At 48.1% G+C, this 17,962-nt stretch overlaps 1 protein-coding gene across 1 annotated transcript in view; it reads right to left on the bottom strand.

Annotated features, from left to right (window-relative positions):
* Positions 1–17,962, bottom strand: part of LOC119176965 (MAM and LDL-receptor class A domain-containing protein 2) — a 217,568-nt gene that overhangs the window by 40,323 nt on the left and 159,283 nt on the right. Inside the window, exon 51 of the mRNA XM_075878325.1 lies at positions 1,556–1,730. Coding sequence (XP_075734440.1) covers positions 1,556–1,730 — 175 coding nt within the window. The remainder of the gene's footprint in view (positions 1–1,555; positions 1,731–17,962) is intronic.

Genomic DNA, 17,962 nt, shown 5'->3' with positions numbered 1-17,962 from the left:
TATTGGAATCACAGAATGCCTACGTAGATGCGCGACTGAAGTGAAATATCGACAGGGTGCCGAAAGTGAGCGCGTGACGGCACTGAAACATTTTATCGATGTGAAGTGGTATGATAGTCAAACAATGAATTAAGTTGTGAGCCATTGCTAGCGACACCTTCAACCACGAACCATCATTTCTTCAAGCACTAATCTGTAAATAAAGCCCCATCATTCGTAATATCAAAGTCAGAGGCGAGAATCACGAGTGTTATCTGGATGAAAACATTTTATTTTCTCCACACTAATCATACAGCGCATTTTTAAGTAGTGACTCACAATTTGTTTACAACAATGCATTCTCAAAAATCGGCCGCGCGTCTTTTTTTTATCCCCTCAAAAAAAAGTTTTAGAGTCCACTAGCGCCCCACAGGACATTGTTTCCCTTGAGCTGAGAGCCTAGGTGACGCGCTTGAGCTTCAGATACTTCGAGAAGATGCTCGCTTCTAGTGGAGTGCCTTTGTGTAAAGAGGCTAATAGATGAGCAGAAAACACTTGTTCACTTGATTGGAGAGGCTCAGACTATGTCTTTCACAGCCCAGTGTGACATTTTTTTTTTCGATCAGCAAACAAGCTCTCTCAAGCTGTCACTGTGAAGCACGTTGTAGCTAAAGCACCTTGAAAAAGAGATTACAAGGGCGTCTACAAATGCACTGAGCTTCTCCGAAAGGCCTACCGAAAGGCGTCCGCACGAGGGAGGCAAAAGGGGCGGGTGCCTCCCTTCCCCCCTTTTAGTCACCTGGGAGGAGGGCACTAAATCTGCTCTGTACATTGACTAGGCGGCGGGGCACTCTTTTGGTCATCTAAAAGGCGGGCGCAAAATCTGCCTCATACACTGAAATAATAGGGAGGGGGCGCCCTGCAAAGAACTTTCAACCCCCCCCCCCCCCCCTTCAGATTTGAGTGCACGTTAAAGAACCCCAGGTGGTCGAAATTTCCGGAGCCCTCCACTACGGCGTCGCTCATAATCATATCGTGGTTTTGTGACGTTAAACCTCACAAATCAATCAAATCAAATCCCCCCCCCCCCCTGAACGGCAAGCACGCCTCTGGGCCTACCCCTTTCAATGCGGACGATTTCACCTTTCACACTGAGCTCTAAGTGCCGGGAGATGTACCTCTCGTCGAAGCGCAGCTCTCACACAGCTAAGTATTCATGAAGCAGCTTGTCAGCGCGCGGAATCGCTCTCCACCACTGCGCAGAGCTTCGTCCTTTGGAATGCCGAATAACCTTACTTATAGCCTGTAGTGCACCCCGAGACGAAGCAATTACTTTGTTTTCGCGCCGTGAAAGTACATACGGAAGCATTGGTGTGAGAGTGCCACCGCAATAAAACAAAAGTCCGACGAAACTGTCGGAAACGTGCAAACAACGTATAAACGACTGTGCGCGCTCGCACGCGGCTCCTCCTCAAAGGCTTCAGTGCGCTTCATAGGCACCGCTTGCGGCTCATTACACTTCCCTATTCTAGCCACTGTACCTGAGCCAAAAGTAGCAGTACACTGAAATCCTTACCTGGTCTGCATTTCTGGTAGAGGAAGTCATCAAGGCGGAAACTTGAATGACCACTTGTGCCCCACACAGCCTCAACAATGACGCCAAACTCAACCCGTCTACCAAGACTTATTGTAACGGGCGTCCATAGTTCCTGGGCCATGTTCTTCTCGGCTAACGAGAGAATGTTCTCCACCTGAAGTGAAATGTTGAGTGGTACTGAATTGTGAACAACAGCAAAAAAGCAAAAAAAAATAAAGCTCGACCCACATCAGTGAAGTCACATCTTATCCGGATCACAATCCCAGCTCTATTTCCTAAATGTGGTTACTTACTCAGCAAACATTCTATGCTACGTCTGTCTCGCACTCAAGTCTATTCTGTCTTTAAACATGCACCAAGTTTATATAGGCCTGATGAAAAATCAAATGGATATAGCACCGCATGATCTAAGAAGTGATACACCTGCATGCATCATCAAAGAATGTTCGGCGTGTTAATGAAACGTTAGAAGCGACAAGTCGATCCAAGCTACACAACGAGTACAGCCACTTGAACTGAAGTCCGAGCCTTCTCGCCTGAGGACAAAAGTTCCGCGTGTAACCGTTCTAAAGGGTGAGCTCATGGATAGTAACTATGCAGGACACTGAGCAATAAGAGCCCCTAAAACCGGTGCATACTCTTTTCGTGGCGTGCGCGTGGCACAGCCTGACGTCAGGCAGACATTTATTTCAGTACCTTGTTTCAAGTAGTGTGCAAAAATAACCGAGAAATTGTATGACCTCCACTTTCTTGCGGGTATGCGCAGCAATCACAAGTTTTTACATGAGTAAACGAACGTCAATTAGTGATGCACGAAAACCCAGTCCTAGCGCTGAAAATAGCGAGGCATAATCATGCTATTGACGCAATGTTAAGAGAATAAAATAATAAACTAAGCACTAATAAATGTAAGAGTTAGTGTATTTAGGCAATACTATGGAGAACACCGACAAAGGCTTATGCCCAAACTCATTAAATTACTTAGCCGTGCTCAGTCGACAGCATTGTTCTTCCCCTTTGAAACTTTCTGAAACTTCACGTGGTTTTGCACTACCTCCGTCATCGACGACGTTGAAAGATTTGGCGGTCTGTAGCATCATAGTGCTATTGATAACATCATTACAAGACTTCATTTATGCTCACAGTCTTTCAGTACCGCTTGTGTTGTCAACGCTGGACAATGAAATTTTAAATTCTTGGAACACACAGGGCTTTCACCGTAATAAACAAAATGTTATATTCAGTAGTATCAGGTCGGAGTGTTTGAATTAGTAACATGGTGACACGATAGACGGGCACTGACGCATCCACGGCCATACGAATGATTTATTGCAGAGCACACGCCCCTGAGTGAATATATAAAACCCTCTTGCACATATGCAATATGAGTGCATTAACTGAGGCATTGTTCTTTATACACCGTGCCTATGTGATCAACAAGATAGAGACAACACCCGCCCTTCAGGCAAACTGTTTTATTATGTCGTGCCTCGTCCTCTCCCCGCTGTCTAGCCCGTCGTATGTCTCAGAGCTGCGTGCCGCTCGCGCGTGTGTGTGTGTGTGCTTGTATGGGTGTGTGCGTGCGTGTGTGTGTGAGAGTGTGTGTGTGTGTGTGCGTGTGTGTTTATGTGTGTATGTGTGTATGTGTGTGCGTGTGTGCGTGTGTGCGTGCGTGCATGCGTGTGTGTGTTGTTTTTATAAATCTTGCCTACGCAGAACAGAGGAGATAAAATAAACACTAATTGATTGAAATGTGGGGTTTAACGTCCCAAAACCACTATATGATTATGAGAGACGCCAAAATAAACACTAAGCTCGAAGAAAATTAACAATACTAACATTCGTATGTCTTCTATAATGCCCTTTCCTCGCGACACAGCATGGTAAAGCACTGCTAAAGCATCTATTACCATGTTTTTTTTTTCATAATGCAAGAATATTTTGCCGCACAACAAATATATACCATACAAAAGATTGCAAACAAATCAAACTGAAATAATAAGCATTATTCTTAGCTACAATGTAGAGCATTTTAGGCTACTATGTACACACTGGACATGGGCCGGGCACGTAGCAAGTGAAAAGGAAAACCACTTGTCATTAAGGGAACCTACTGGATTCCCAAAGAGGGCGAACGCACAAAGGGTAGAACGAAAGTTAGTTGGGCCGAAGGGATTAAAACGTTCGCAGGTATAACGTGGCAACAGAAAGCACAAAACCGGGTGAATTGGTGGATCATGGGCAAGGTCTTTACCCTGCGATGCGCATAATTTGGATGATGATTACGATTTTGTCATAGCTGATTAGAACTTGGGACGGCACCTCGTGCAAGAAACAAAAGCCAGAAAGCCTTAAGGACGCTATGACAGAAAAAAAAACATCTGAAAGTTAATCGCTGCTGCTTTTTACATTTATAGAGCCCAATAGGCATGTTGTATCTTTCTGACTGCAAGGATTATATGAGCGTTCAATAACGAAGAAAACCAAGGAACCATCTGCATTGTAGCTTTCTTTATCCAGGAGCTGCAAAAATGTTGGAGCCTCTTCCCCTTAAGAACCACATTAAAGAATATGTCCTACGTTTCTTAATGTGGCGGATACAGGCACCATTGAATACGCATTAATGGATAATATTTAGCACACACAAGTGCCCAATGTACTACGTCTTCAAGAGAAAATTTAGGATACGTTATTGTTCCATTTAGGTTAAAAACTATGCTATGATGAATGATTCACAAGTGACTCGCTCAAACTGCTTACAAACACGTTTAACGAAACGCAATTCTTTCATCATTCAATCAGCCTCAGCGCTATGTGAAGCCCTAAAACATGGTGAAAAATTTCTTTAACTGTTAGAAACATCAATTACAACCATTTTTACTATATATATATATATATATATATATATATATATATATATATATATATATATATATGCAATTCTTTCATCATTCAATGAGTCTCAGCGCTATGTGAAGCCCTGAAACACGGTGAAAAATTTCTTTAACTGTTAGGAACATCAATTACAACCATTTCTACTATATATATATATATATATATATATATATATATATATATATATATATATATATATATATATATATATATATATATATATATATATATATATACACAACGGAAAGAAGTAGATATTTAAGGGCTCGTTAACAGACTAATGCCAATGAAAACATAGGGCAGGTTATTAGACGAAATTGTAAAGTGAATGTGAAGTGAAGAAGGAAAAGTGGGTGAGAAGATAACTCGCCTTGGGCAGGAACCAATATATATATTGGTATAGGAAGCGACTGCTGTATTTTCAACACAGATCCGTGAGCCAGCAACCGAACACGCGGCGAGAGACTACGATGATGATGATCACGATAATTTGTATGCGCAGGTGAAAACGATGAACTACACAGTCAGCGTTCACACTATTTCCCCTTACACGAAAGCGGTCAGCAAGAAGCCTATTAATTAAGGGTACGAGTGTCGGATATAAGGCTTCGGGCAAGACACATGGACAATCTCAGTCCCGCGACGACGGCGATCAGAAGCCGAAGTAACCAGAGCAACGCGATAATTGACGGCTGATGTTCGTTCAAGCGCGGTGTAAGGACCCAGGTATCTATGAACGAATTTTTCACAGAGGCCGGGTGTGCTAACAGGTGTCCAGAAGAGCACTTCGTCGCCTGGGTAGAATGACACAACTCGGCGTGCGACATCACAACGAACTTTTCGCTGGGCCTGAATGGTAGAGGTGTTGGCGCGGGCGATTGTGCGGCAGTGGTTGACACGGGCAGCGAACTCTTCCGGAAGAGATGCAGATGGGACACCGAGCGTGGACAAGAAGGTGGTGTCTAGAACAAAAGATGGAGCACGGCCATACACAAGAGAAAATGGGCTGTAACTTGTAGTGTGTTGAATGGCAGTGTTGTAGGCGAACGTCATGAAATGTAGTATTGTGTCCCAGTTCTTGCGATCGGGCTGGATATAAATAGTGATTATGTCTGACACAGTTCTATGAAAACACTCAGTGAGACCGTTTGTTGGTGGATGATATGCGGAGGTGGTTTTATGAATGGTGTCAGAGGCCTGTAAGACTTCAGCGAGCACATTAGTAAGAGAGGTCTTGCCATGGTCACTAAGTTGAACACGAAGGGTGCCGTGGCGCAAGATAACGGCACGCGGAACAGTGTCTGCCACTTCGGAGGCAACGCCAGAAGGAATATCTGCCGTCTCAGCATAACGAGTTGTCACAGGTCCCTTTAATTATGGAGGCAATAGCGGGGCTAATTTTAAGGGACGAAGTATCGGCCCCCCGAACTGCACCACGAAAGCGTGGACCATTTAGAAGTGGTCCTATTTATCGTGCCAGCGGACGCCGGCTGTGGCCCAAAGAACAAGTCAGAGTCGAGAGTTGATAAACAAAACAAAATTATACTCTCAGTTATGGCAGATCAAAACGATACACAAATATGCACACACGACAATAGTTGAATACGATGTCACCAATCAAACAACGTACTACACAGTACAATCAGCCACACTCGAAACAACGGACTCAACCAACAATACGCACTACAATGCAATCAAATGCATCAACCATAACACTTAAAGGCTAAAGAGTTCGAAAACTTATTCAGTCCAAAGTCCTTGGAACAAAGTCTGAATGATACTCTTCCAAGAATCACTCATTCAAAAACCAGGGCTGTTGTCGTTCCGCTGCCCCCGAAGTTTCTCTTCCTGGAAATCTAGCGTCTTCAATTGGCTGCTCTCTAAGCACCAAACTTCTTTGCCGGTAACACGTCGGCTTCCCACGCGCAGCTTTTGCAACCCGTCTTCGCTCACTGGCGGTAGACACACTCTACTGCTTGTAGCACGAGTCTTCACCCCTGAGGTGGAAATTCTCTTTATCTCTTCCTTTCTCACTGAGGACAAACACAGCGGAATGACCTTACGCACACTGGCGCAAAATTCCTCCTTCGCCCCCTCTCCCTTCTCCGCTGCTCGCTTAAATACCCTTCGCACTAGATTCCAGAAAATTCTACTCGTTTCGTCGGTGCGATGCACAGCCAAGGCTGAGGAAAGAGCGACATGTTTTGAGGGCCGTCCACGACACGTGACGCAACTCGGCATCACCACGCCCATTTCCTTCAAGAACCTTCCAGGGCTTGCTCAGCGGCCGATGTGAGGAGGATGGTCGGTGAAACTGCGCTTCCGAGGGGGGGGGGGGTAGAGACGGCTCGTCCGGGGAGTGTTTGGATGCTTTTTTTTCTTCTTTATCGTTGACCTTGAGGCGCCTCTGGTGCTTCGTCGCCAGAATTCGGTGGCGCGCCCTTTTTTGAGCGCTCGTTTGTGACACGAGTAAAATGGTCTGCTGTATTAACAATCCAACGGTGAGATGGGGGGGGGGTAAGTGGAAGGGGTTCGTATATGCCTATACCGATTAACTCAAAGGGAGCGGATGAGCACGGCAGAGGTTGTATAGGGCCGGCAGGAAGAGATGTCGAACGTTTTTGGTGCTGACATGACGAACAGGAAATGGCGTACTTGAAACATTAGTAGAGAGGCCAGGCCAGAAACAGCGAGTCTTAATGCGATCGTAGCGAGTCTTAATGCGATCGTCTTAATGCGATGAAAACCCAAGCGGCCAGCCGTCGGGTCGTCATGAAAGGTTTCTAAAACACCGAGTCGAAGTGAGCGAGGTATGACAGGGACCTATCGGCTACCGAGAGGATGGTAAATTTGCCGAAGTAGTGCCCTATCATGAAGTTTGAAACGCGCGAGTTGTCGCCGTAAGTGGCTGTTGGGAGCACGAGACAAGTCAGTGAGCCCATCAATTATTTTACGGCAGTATGTGTCTGCACATTGGAGTGAGGTTAGGTCTGCGGACTGAAGGAAGTCATCCGGTGCAGTGAACTCGATATGACTAAGACTGATCATCTGCGTGGTCTCTTGGCTGGGAAGTACTGCGCAGCAGGTAGATGCGTCATGATTTTGCGACAGCAGACAACGTGACAAAGCGTCGGATTCTTGGTGTTTTCAACCTGACCGGTATGTGACACTGTAGTCATGATCCTGCAGTTGGAGTACCCCACGACCGAGGCATCCTGACAAGTTCTTTACGGAGGACAACCAACAGAGCACATGATGATCCGTGACGATCGTGAAGTAGCGCCCATACAAATAGGGGCGAAATTTTTGCATGAACCACACGATAGCCAGACATTTTTGTTCCGTGATGCTGTAATTCCATTCAGCTGGAGACAGAATACGGCTCACGTAAGCCATGATTCGCTCTTGCGAAGCCTGGGTACGCTGCAGCAGGACAGCGCCGATTTCATGCCCACTTGTGTCAGTGTGTAATATAGTAGGGGCTGTGGGATCAAAATGGCGAAACACTCGCCCTCACGTAAGATATCGCTTCAGGGTCTGGAAAGCAGCTTCACAGTCATCTGTCCAAATAAATTATGCACTTGCGGTCAGCAGATTGTGAAGAAAAGCCGCGATAGTGGCAAAATCACGGACCAACCGGCGGAAGTGAGAGGTTAAGCCGAGGGAGTTGCGAAGGTCTTTTAGCGTGAAGGGCTTGGGAAAGTGCAACACAGCGGCCACTTTGTCGGGATCAGGTTCGATGCCAAGCTTGCTGACGACGTGGCCTAACACTGATTCTGTGGCTTGCAAACCTGCACTTCTTGTTATATAGCTGGAGACCAGCTTTGACATGACATGCGAGCACCTCGTCTAGACGCTCTAGGTGTCGCGAGAAGCTGGATGAAAAGATGACGATGTCATCCGGGTAACAAAGACAGGTCTTCCATTTTAGGCCCCACAGCATTGTGTCCATCATTCGCTCAAATGTGGCTGGGGCGTTGCAGAGCCCAAAAGGCATCACATTGAATTCGAAGAGGCCATCAGGAGTTGCAAATGCTGTCTTCTCTTTATCAGACTCATGAACCGAGATCTGCCAATGGTCAGATCGTAGGTCGAGGCTTGAAAAGTATTCTGCACACTGTAAGGTGTCATTAGCATCGTCAATCCGATGCATAGGATACACATCCTTTCGGGTGATTTTGTTTAGTGCCCTGTAATCAACGCAAAATCGCACTGATCCGTCTTTTTTTTTAACAAGGACGACAGGAGAAGACCATAAGTTGCTGAAGGCCTGATAACGTTACGTGCGAGCATATAATTACCTTCGTCCTCGATAACCTTGCGTCCTGAAGACGACACACGGTAGGGGCAACGGCGAATGATATGAGATCCGTCTGTATCGACGCAATGAGAGGCCGCCGTAGTTTGACCCAATTCATCCGAACAAACGTCAAAACAAGCCTGGTGTTTTCTTAAAAGGGCCATCAATCATTAGTTTGCATTGGAGTGAGATATGGACTCAAAGTGGCTTTAAGCGCATTACATGAGCATCCTGGTGGCGTACACTTAGCGACTGATGATGGAGACGATACAGTGAACAGTGACGACACATACCGGTGCTATGTCGATAAAGCTGGCAAAAGTGGACTTCTCTCACAGTAGCTGTGGCTCTGTTGTCGTGCTGTAGGTGGTGAGACTGGCATGACCACGCAAAAACCGCACTAAACAACAGGCGATGGTGGTTCCTCGGAGAATGCAGCACTGATCAGGGATAACCACTGCGTCACCGTCAATAGTATCGCTTGACCTAATGGTGAGGATGCGTTCTTGGGTCGGGGGTAGTACAAAATCTGCAGCTGCGACAAGGTGAGGCGACGAGAAATTGTAACCACGAGACTGCTCAGTTTCCGTAATGCGAATAACGAGCGGACCACAAGAAATGACAGCGAAAGCAGTGGACAGGAAGTCCCAGCCCAATATAATCGAATGAGCGCACGAAGAAAGCACAGCAAGTTGTATATGGTGGCGAATTTCGTCGATCACAACAAAAACAGTTAATTGTCCAATACGATCGATTCAATTGTCATTAGTACCACATTACACTAGACCAACATATGGAGTTTGCACTTTTCGTAGACAATGACATAGTTCGCAATCAATGACCAAAATGGCGGCTCCAGTGTCCACGAGTGCGTCAACCGAAATGCCTCCTACACAAAGTCAGTAAACTTGCAGGGTGCGCCGCAGGAATTGTGACACTTCGACGACACGCAGTTTTTCCTCCAAAAACTGCAGCTTCTATTTTTCTGAGTGGCTGTCGAGGGGCATCAGCGCATAACGTAAAGGCGAAGGAGTACGGCGGAAGGGCGACGGTGAACGATGGCGGGGTGGGCGTTAAGAACGAGGGTCACTGTGGGACAAAGGAGGTGAAGGCGAACGTCGTGATGAGGGAATGTAGGTTCCTGAAACGTAGGGGTTGGACCTCGGAGCACGGTCACTCTTGTACGAAGAATAACCTCGTTGTTCATTTTGCTGGCGCCGGCGGCAAAAGCGGGAGATGTGACCTCGTATACCACAGTAGCAACAGACTGGGCGCGTAGGGTGCCAGGCAGGGAAGTGTGGTTGTAGTGGTGTCTTGGCTGCCATCGCGGCCAAATCGTCGTATACGTCATCCGCAGGTACAGGTGGAGTTGGTGGAGGAGGCCGTGAGAAGACTTCGGCATACGCAGGCACATGTAGGGCGCAGGGGGTGGGGCCCGTGCGGCACTCGTAATTGACGTTAATTCATCCTTGATGATTTCCCGCAAGCTAGGAAGAGGCGAGCGGACAAATGATGTAGGTACGCTGGCAGGAACAAGGCTGTGAAGTTCCTCTCTCACTATGGTGCGAATTAGAGCCCGCCGCTCATGCTCTCCAGTAAGACGAATGTCACAGGAGGCCTGTGGAAGGTGAATGGAATAAAGCGCGTCTGGACGTTGGCACATAGTAATGACGTCTTCAATTGTATTGAGGGACTGAATGACGAGGGCATTGAAAGCGACAGAGTTAACGCCTTTCAGTAGGTGACGGATGTAGTGAGCCTCCGTCATGTCACTTTGGACTCGGCGGCAGAGAGCGAGCACGTCTTCAATAGGATTCGTGTGGGCCTTGAATTCGGGTGGCGAGTTTCTGTTTGGCCGCTTCAGAGCATCCTGCTGACGTGCCGAAAATTTGCCGGAGTCACACCTTGAATGCATTCCAATCGGGAAAGTCACGTTCATGGTTGTGTAACCATGCCTCAGCGAACTCCTTGAGGTAGAAGGTGACGTAGCGAAGTTTGTCAGCCTCGTCGTAATGATTACAAGCGCTTCTTCTGTCGTAATTATCCAGCCACTCTTCGACATGATCTCCGCGACGGCCGTAAAATACCGGAGAGTCTCGTCGTGGTGTACTCATGGTGTAGTGAGGCCCAGCAGGCTGAGCGGGTGGTGCGGAGAAGGCGGCAGGGGGTGGGTCGTTTTGCGCCATCACTGTTGGCAAGCACAGACGTCGACCAGACCGGAGCTCCAGGGGTCACCAGTAGAGCATGAGGAGTTTGTAATCACAGCATGCTCCACCACTTGTGAGTCGACGTCAGGTACGAAGGAGCGACCAATATATATATATATATATATATATATATATATATATATATATATATATATATATATATATATATATATATATATATATATATATATATTATATATACTGGCGATAGTAACCACACTTGGTTCGCTTAAATCTACGACAACAAAAAACACCAGACACCAGACCTTCGCGGTAGTTACAGCACCGTTACAGCGAAAGCTAGAAGATAGGCCTGAGCCTTCTAAAACACTCATCGGGTAACTAGTGCAAGCACACTTGCTTGGTATGGTTCCCACTAGGGCATTGTTAATAAGCTTTTCGGTAGTAGGCCGGCATTCGCTATGCTATTTTTCGTCGTTCTTATGAGAAGCGTCGTATCCGCTAAACACTTTCAAGCAATTTTGCGCCAATTGTCCATGCAGTAACTGATGACGATGAGGAATTAAGGCTAAAGTGGGTATGCGCCAAAGTTAATAGGGAAAAAAAGAGCAAGATTGTGTAATGTGTTAAAGCACTGGACGGCCCACTCGTTACACTGTTCGCATTGTGCGACGACTGGTTGTTATTTCGCTGTTCTAAAATGCTTTATAAATTGTATTAACGCGATTGCTTTCCCGACATCAAGCCTGCCTAAGGCAAGTTTGACAACAACTCACAAGCACTGGTGTAGCTCAGTGGTAGAATACTGGGCTGGCACTCAGCAGACCAAAGTTCGAGTCCGACTCTGCCATTGGTGCTAGGTCATGCCTGCCTAAGGCAAGTTTGACGAGTTACAAGCACCGGCGTAACTCAGTGGTAGAATATTGGGCTGGTACCAAGCAAACCCGGGTTCAAGCCCCACTGTGTCATTGGTGCAAGGTTTTTTTCCGATTTCGCGCGATGTGGTTACGGACACCAGTGGCGGCGGACAACATGAAACTGTACGTGACCCGAAAAGTTATCTCATAGCAGCTTTCGCTGTAAAATCTGTCATTGTAAAAGGAGCGCCGAGAATCAATGCTATACGCTGAGATGCGCAAGGCGAACGACTGATTCATCGCGCATTAGCTTTCCTCGGTGAATGTATTCAACGACGCTCCGTCGAGCCTCCCTCCGACATTTAAATGCAGACAACTGTCACATTGAACACAGCCTTCGTGAAAGAGAATTCGTGCTGCCTACAACATTGTCATCGTTCTCCTCTCTGCGGCGTCCGAAATACGCTCTAAAAGCGCTCTGCTCCAGTGGTATGCGCCGCAAAACCTACCAAGCGTGAAAGCTGCGCGAGAGTTCAGTGAGACGAAGCGCCATGCAGATTACGCGTTCCGCTGCCGAATGCGCGCTGTCGCAGTTTCGTGAACGCATGAATGAGTTCGATCTCCAGTCGCAGTGGTGGGCGAAGTTTTCTATTTCTTCATCATTTCCTGAGGGTAAAGCTGGGAATGGAGAATTTTTAAACGGAATTGTTCGCCTGACGGCGGTGACTAAACAAAAGCGAAGCAGGGATACACGAAAAGAATGAACGTACACAGACGCTAAAAAAAATAGGCTAACTTAGGCCTATCAAACACAGCCCTATGCTGAGCAAAGAAAGGAATTGGAGCAGGTGCTTTTTTTTTAAATGCGAAGAATTGCTTAGTGACTTTGGCAACTTTGGCCGTATTTATATACCTATGTAGCCGCCTAAGACATTTAGCTCTCCTGGCCGTTTCGGTAATAGCATCTATACCAAAATTGGTACGGCATAACATGACTGTATGACGAGCATAAGTAACTAGTAATAACTTGAAATCTATGATATTGTTACGCCACGTATGTGCCGGACGAAGAAGGAAAAAGAAGCAAGGGGTGTGGAAGAAGAAGATCATCATCATCTGCCTGCGCCGATACGGCTCGTCCCTCGAACCGTGTATCAATAAACCCCCAGACGCCTACTGAGGTCGTAACAGAGTGGTGGAAGGTGCTGGGTATAGGAACCAACGACGGGACCGCTACCCCTCGGATTTCGCCGGAGTCGTCGCCTCGCCGGCCTGCCTCCTTCTTTGGCCATCATGCCTGACGAAACAGAAGCTCGGGAACCAGTCCCCAGCAGTTCTTGGCCGTATCACAGAGAGCCACGAACCTTCTCCGGGAGGGCCAATGACGACGTGGACTCATGGCTCAAACATTTCAAGCGAGTAAGCAACTGCAACAAATGGGATGCTGCCTCCCAACTGTCACGCGTTGTTTTCTACCTCACTGATGTTGCCCTCGTTTGGTATGAGAACCATGAAGATATTCTGACAACATGGGAACGCTTTGTTGAAGAAATCAAGAAGTGTTTCGGCAACTCAGCTGCAAAAAAGAAGCTTGCCGAGCAGAGTCTTGCACAGAGGGCCCAGCTATCCGGTGAGACCTGCACCGTGTATACTGAAGAGATTTTGAGGCTGTGTAGGGAAGTCGATTCCAGCATGTCGGAAGAGGACAAGGTGGGGCATTTGCTGAAGGGAATTGCAGAAGATGTTTACAACTTCCTTATTAGCAGGGAAAGCCTGACTTCAGTGTCTGACGTTGTACGGCACTGCCGCACGTTTGAAACCCTGAAGCAGCGCAGAATAGCGCCTAAGTTTGGTCGTCTGGCAAATGTCACCTCAGTAGCCAGCATAGAAGCGGCCTCAACTGGTGACCTTTCGGCAACCATCCGCCAAATTGTTCGGGAAGAGTTACTCAGACATGGCGAAATGACACGTGAACGGGCAGCTGCCACGTCTCCATCCTATTTTCCGCAGGACACCACTGCCCCACAGCTTACAGTTTATGAACATCCATCCGTCAACGCAACGGAGGTTGCAGGGCCTCGGCGTATTCAGCAGTCAAGTCCGGTTTTTTACGAGCGATCACAGTACCCTCAACGTTTCCGTTCCGTACGCCCATACCACCCACCGACAACTGATTTCATTGAATCTCGGGCTTACGCGAACGCTCGCAGACGTGAACACTTCGAAGAACGGCGACGACCTCGTCCTGCGCCTGTGTGCTACAACTGTGGTCTGACTGGTCACATATCGAGGTATTGCGATCGTTCGCGCATACCACGCTATGATCAGTGGACAAGCTTGACCGATAAACCTGCTGTCCCACCTTTTCAAGGACACTGGCCCACCGACTCAAGACCCGGCAGCAGCTTCTGGCACGGACACTGGCGCAACAACTCCCCTGCCTCTGATCGAAGTGTGACGCCACCTCCTGCGCCTCGATCCCACCGGTCTCCATCGCCACGGCGCCGCCCATCGTCACCACATCAGGAAAACTAAACAGTGCGGCCGATGGGGGTGAGGTCGCTGGTGACTTGCTGCAAAACGAAATACCCCCGTCTGTGTTGATGTTCAAGAACAAGGTAGAAGTTTTTGTTGATGGTGTGTGTACGATGGCTTTGGTGGATACTGGTGCTACAGTTTCGATTATGAGTGCTGCTTTTAAACACCGTTTAGGACAAAAGGTGATGTTTTTGTGGGAGAAGGCAACAACATTCTGTGGCGTTGGTGGTAACTCGCTGTGTCCCATTGGTGTCTGTACCGCAGAAGTGTGCTTGGGTGATCAAGTGTTTGTCACAGAGTTTACGATTCTTCCAAGGAGCACACACGACATAATCCTGGGGATTGACTTCCTTCGAATGTGTGGCGCCACTGTTGATTGTAGAAATGGAGAGGTGTACATATGTGATGCTGCCCCTGGAGAACTATTAGAGAATTCAGACAGGGAGCACGGTGCGCTCCGGGTCAGTGAAGATAGCATTGTGCCGGCATTCTCTGCAGTCTGTGTTCCTGTATACTCTTCACGCATTGAAAACAGTGACAGTGCGTTCGACGCATTAGTGGAGCCCTTTCATCTCAGTTGCATTAAGAAGAACACATTGGTGCCGCATTGCATAGTGTCACTCGTTCAAGGACGCACAGGACTATGGGCGGTAAACTGTTCAGCTGAGTCGGTGGTTCTACCAGGAGGACTGAAGCTTGCCAAGTTCAAAACATACTCACCGATGGCAGTGGCTGCCCTCAGTGATGCTCCAGGTGGGGCCTCAGCCAATACTTCTACGGCCGATTCAAAACTTTTACCTATGATCGACAAGTCACTTACTACTGACAAACGCCGCATGCTTCTGGACGTTTTGTCGAAATACGTGGCGATTTTCGATTTTTCCCATGACCATGCGCCCTCGATTCCCGCGTCTCGGATTCTCCACAGGATAAACACGGGAACAGCACAGCCCATCCGCCAGAAACCCTACCGAGTGTCGCCGTCTGAGCGCAAGATAATTGATGAACAAGTGCGTGATATGCTGCAGAAGGGTGTCATTCGAGAATCATCGAGTCCTTGGGCGGCTCCCGTGATTCTAGTCAAAAAGAAGGATGGTACCTGGAGATTCTGTGTGGACTATCGCCGTCTAAACTCCGTCACAAAGAGAGATGTCTACCCTCTCCCACGCATTGATGACGCTCTAGACTGCCTCCATTCAGCATCCTACTTTTCGTCCATAGACTTACGCTCAGGCTATTGGCAAATACCTGTGCATTCAATGGACAAAGAAAAGACGGCTTTCGTTACTCCGGATGGACTATATGAATTTAACGTGATGCCTTTTGGTCTATGTAACGCGCCCGCTACATTTGAAAGATTCATGGACACCATTCTGCGCGGCCTGAAGTGGAACATCTGTATGTGTTATCTTGACGACGTTGTTATCTTCGGGCGTACATTCAGTGAACATAACGAAAGGGTAGAGCTGGTTTTGAAATGTATTCGAAATGCTGGCTTGGTTCTTAATGCAAAGAAGTGTCATTTCGGAGCTCGACAAACACTGGTGCTGGGACATCTCGTCAACAAGGATGGCATCAGGCCCGACCCGAATAAGACGGCGGCTGTTAGAGCTTTTAAACCACCTGGCTCAGTGAAGGAGCTTCGGAGCTTCTTGGGCCTCTGCTCTTACTTTCGCCGATTTATTCCCGCCTTTGCAGAAGTTGCCTTTCCACTGACCTGTCTTCTCCGCCAAGGTGCTAGTTTTGAATGGACTCCTGATTGTGAAACTTCTTTCAACCAACTGAAGTTCTTGCTCACGTCGCAGCCTATCCTGCGGCACTTCGATCCTTCTGCGGCGACTGAAGTTCACACCGACGCAAGCGGCATTGGCATAGGTGCAGTCCTCATACAGCGATGTAATCAAGTGGAACACGTAATCGCATATGCCAGTCGTACTTTAAGTAAGCCGGAACGCAATTACACTGTGACCGAACAAGAATGCCTTGCACTCGTCTTCGCTGTGCAGCGATTCCGCTCATACCTATACGGTCGTCCTTTCCAAGTAGTTACGGATCATCATTCTTTGTGCTGGCTTATCAACCTTCGGGATCCGTCAGGCCGTCTAGCACGCTGGGCCCTCCGGCTGCAAGAGTACAACTTCACGGTATCGTACAAGAGCGGCAGGAAACACGCGGACGCAGACTGCCTTTCAAGGATGCCAGTTGATGCTACAGTTTGCGACGCTGACGATTTCGATCATCTGATTGCGTCCGTAGCACCAGCGTTCCCGGATAAGGCCACCTTTGAAACTGAGCAGCGGAAGGACGTGAGTTTGAATCCGTTATTCGTGATCGCACAAGCATCCACTCCGGAAAGCCGCTTTTGCGTCCGTGATGGTCTACTGTACAAGAAATCCATCTCCGGCACCGGTTCCCGCTTCCTGCTGGTGGTTCCAGAGGCACTACGGTCATCTGTTTTGTACGCCATGCATGATGACGCCACTTCAGGTCACCTCGGAACGACGCGCACTCTTCATCGTACCCAGGAACGCTTCTACTGGCCACGTATGCGCCAGTCAGTTGAGTTGTACGTGGCCAGTTGTGCGCAATGCCAGGCGCACAAATCTCTCTCAGCAGCTCCGGCCGGACATCTACAACCTGTGCCGCCTCCCAGTTCTCCGTTCGAACAAATTGGCATTGACCTGGTGGGCCCTTTTCCGCGTTCATCGAAAGGCAACAGATGGATTGTGGTATGTGCTCACCATCTTACTCGGTACTGCGAGACTGCTGCCCTGCCATCCGCGACTGCTGGTCAAGTGTCGTCCTTCCTTCTCCATTCTATCATACTGCGTCATGGGCCCCCTCGCGTCATCATAAGTGACCGTGGACGTCAATTCACGGCAGACGTTGTCGAACAACTTCTCCGTATGTGTGGCTCAGAGCTCAGACACTCGACGCCTTATCACCCGCAGACGAATGGTCTCGTCGAGCGAACAATTCGAACACTGGTGAATATGCTTTCTATGTACGTTGCTTCGAACCACAAGAACTGGGACGATGTCTTGCCGTTCGTCACATACGCGTTTAATACTTCCCAACATGAGACCACCGGCTACAGCCCGTTCTTCCTCCTCTATGTTCGACCCCCCCGTTATACTCTGGATACAATATTTTCCTTCTCTGATCGGGACCAATCAGAAATCTCCCTAGCAGAAACTCTTTGTCTCGCCGAAGAAGCTCGTCGTCTTGCTCGTTTACGTACAATAGCCTCGCAAGACAGATCGAAAGTTCGTTATGACAGCAGGCACCGGCAGGCCACATATATTCCGGGAGATCTCGTGTTGGTGTGGAAGCCTTTACGCAAACGTGGCTTGTGCCAAAAACTGCTCGCGCACTACATCGGACCTTTTGTTATCCTTGACCGCCTGAGCGCAGTCGACTACCGCATCGCACGTCTTACAGCTAGCGGGAGACGTTCCAGAAAGACAGAGGTCACGCATGTCGCTCGCCTGAAGCCTTTCAGTCAACGCGACACTGCATGAAACGCGCGGCGCGCTTTGTCTGCGAGGGGGGAAATGTTACGCCACGTATGTGCCGGACGAAGAAGGAAAAAGAAGCAAGGGGTGTGGAAGAAGAAGATCATCATCAT

This window comes from Rhipicephalus microplus, chromosome X, assembly GCF_043290135.1.
Source record: "Rhipicephalus microplus isolate Deutch F79 chromosome X, USDA_Rmic, whole genome shotgun sequence".
NCBI lineage: Eukaryota > Metazoa > Arthropoda > Arachnida > Ixodida > Ixodidae > Rhipicephalus > Rhipicephalus microplus.
Note: the sequence above shows the minus strand (reverse complement) of the source record. Positions and strands in the feature narration are given on the sequence as shown.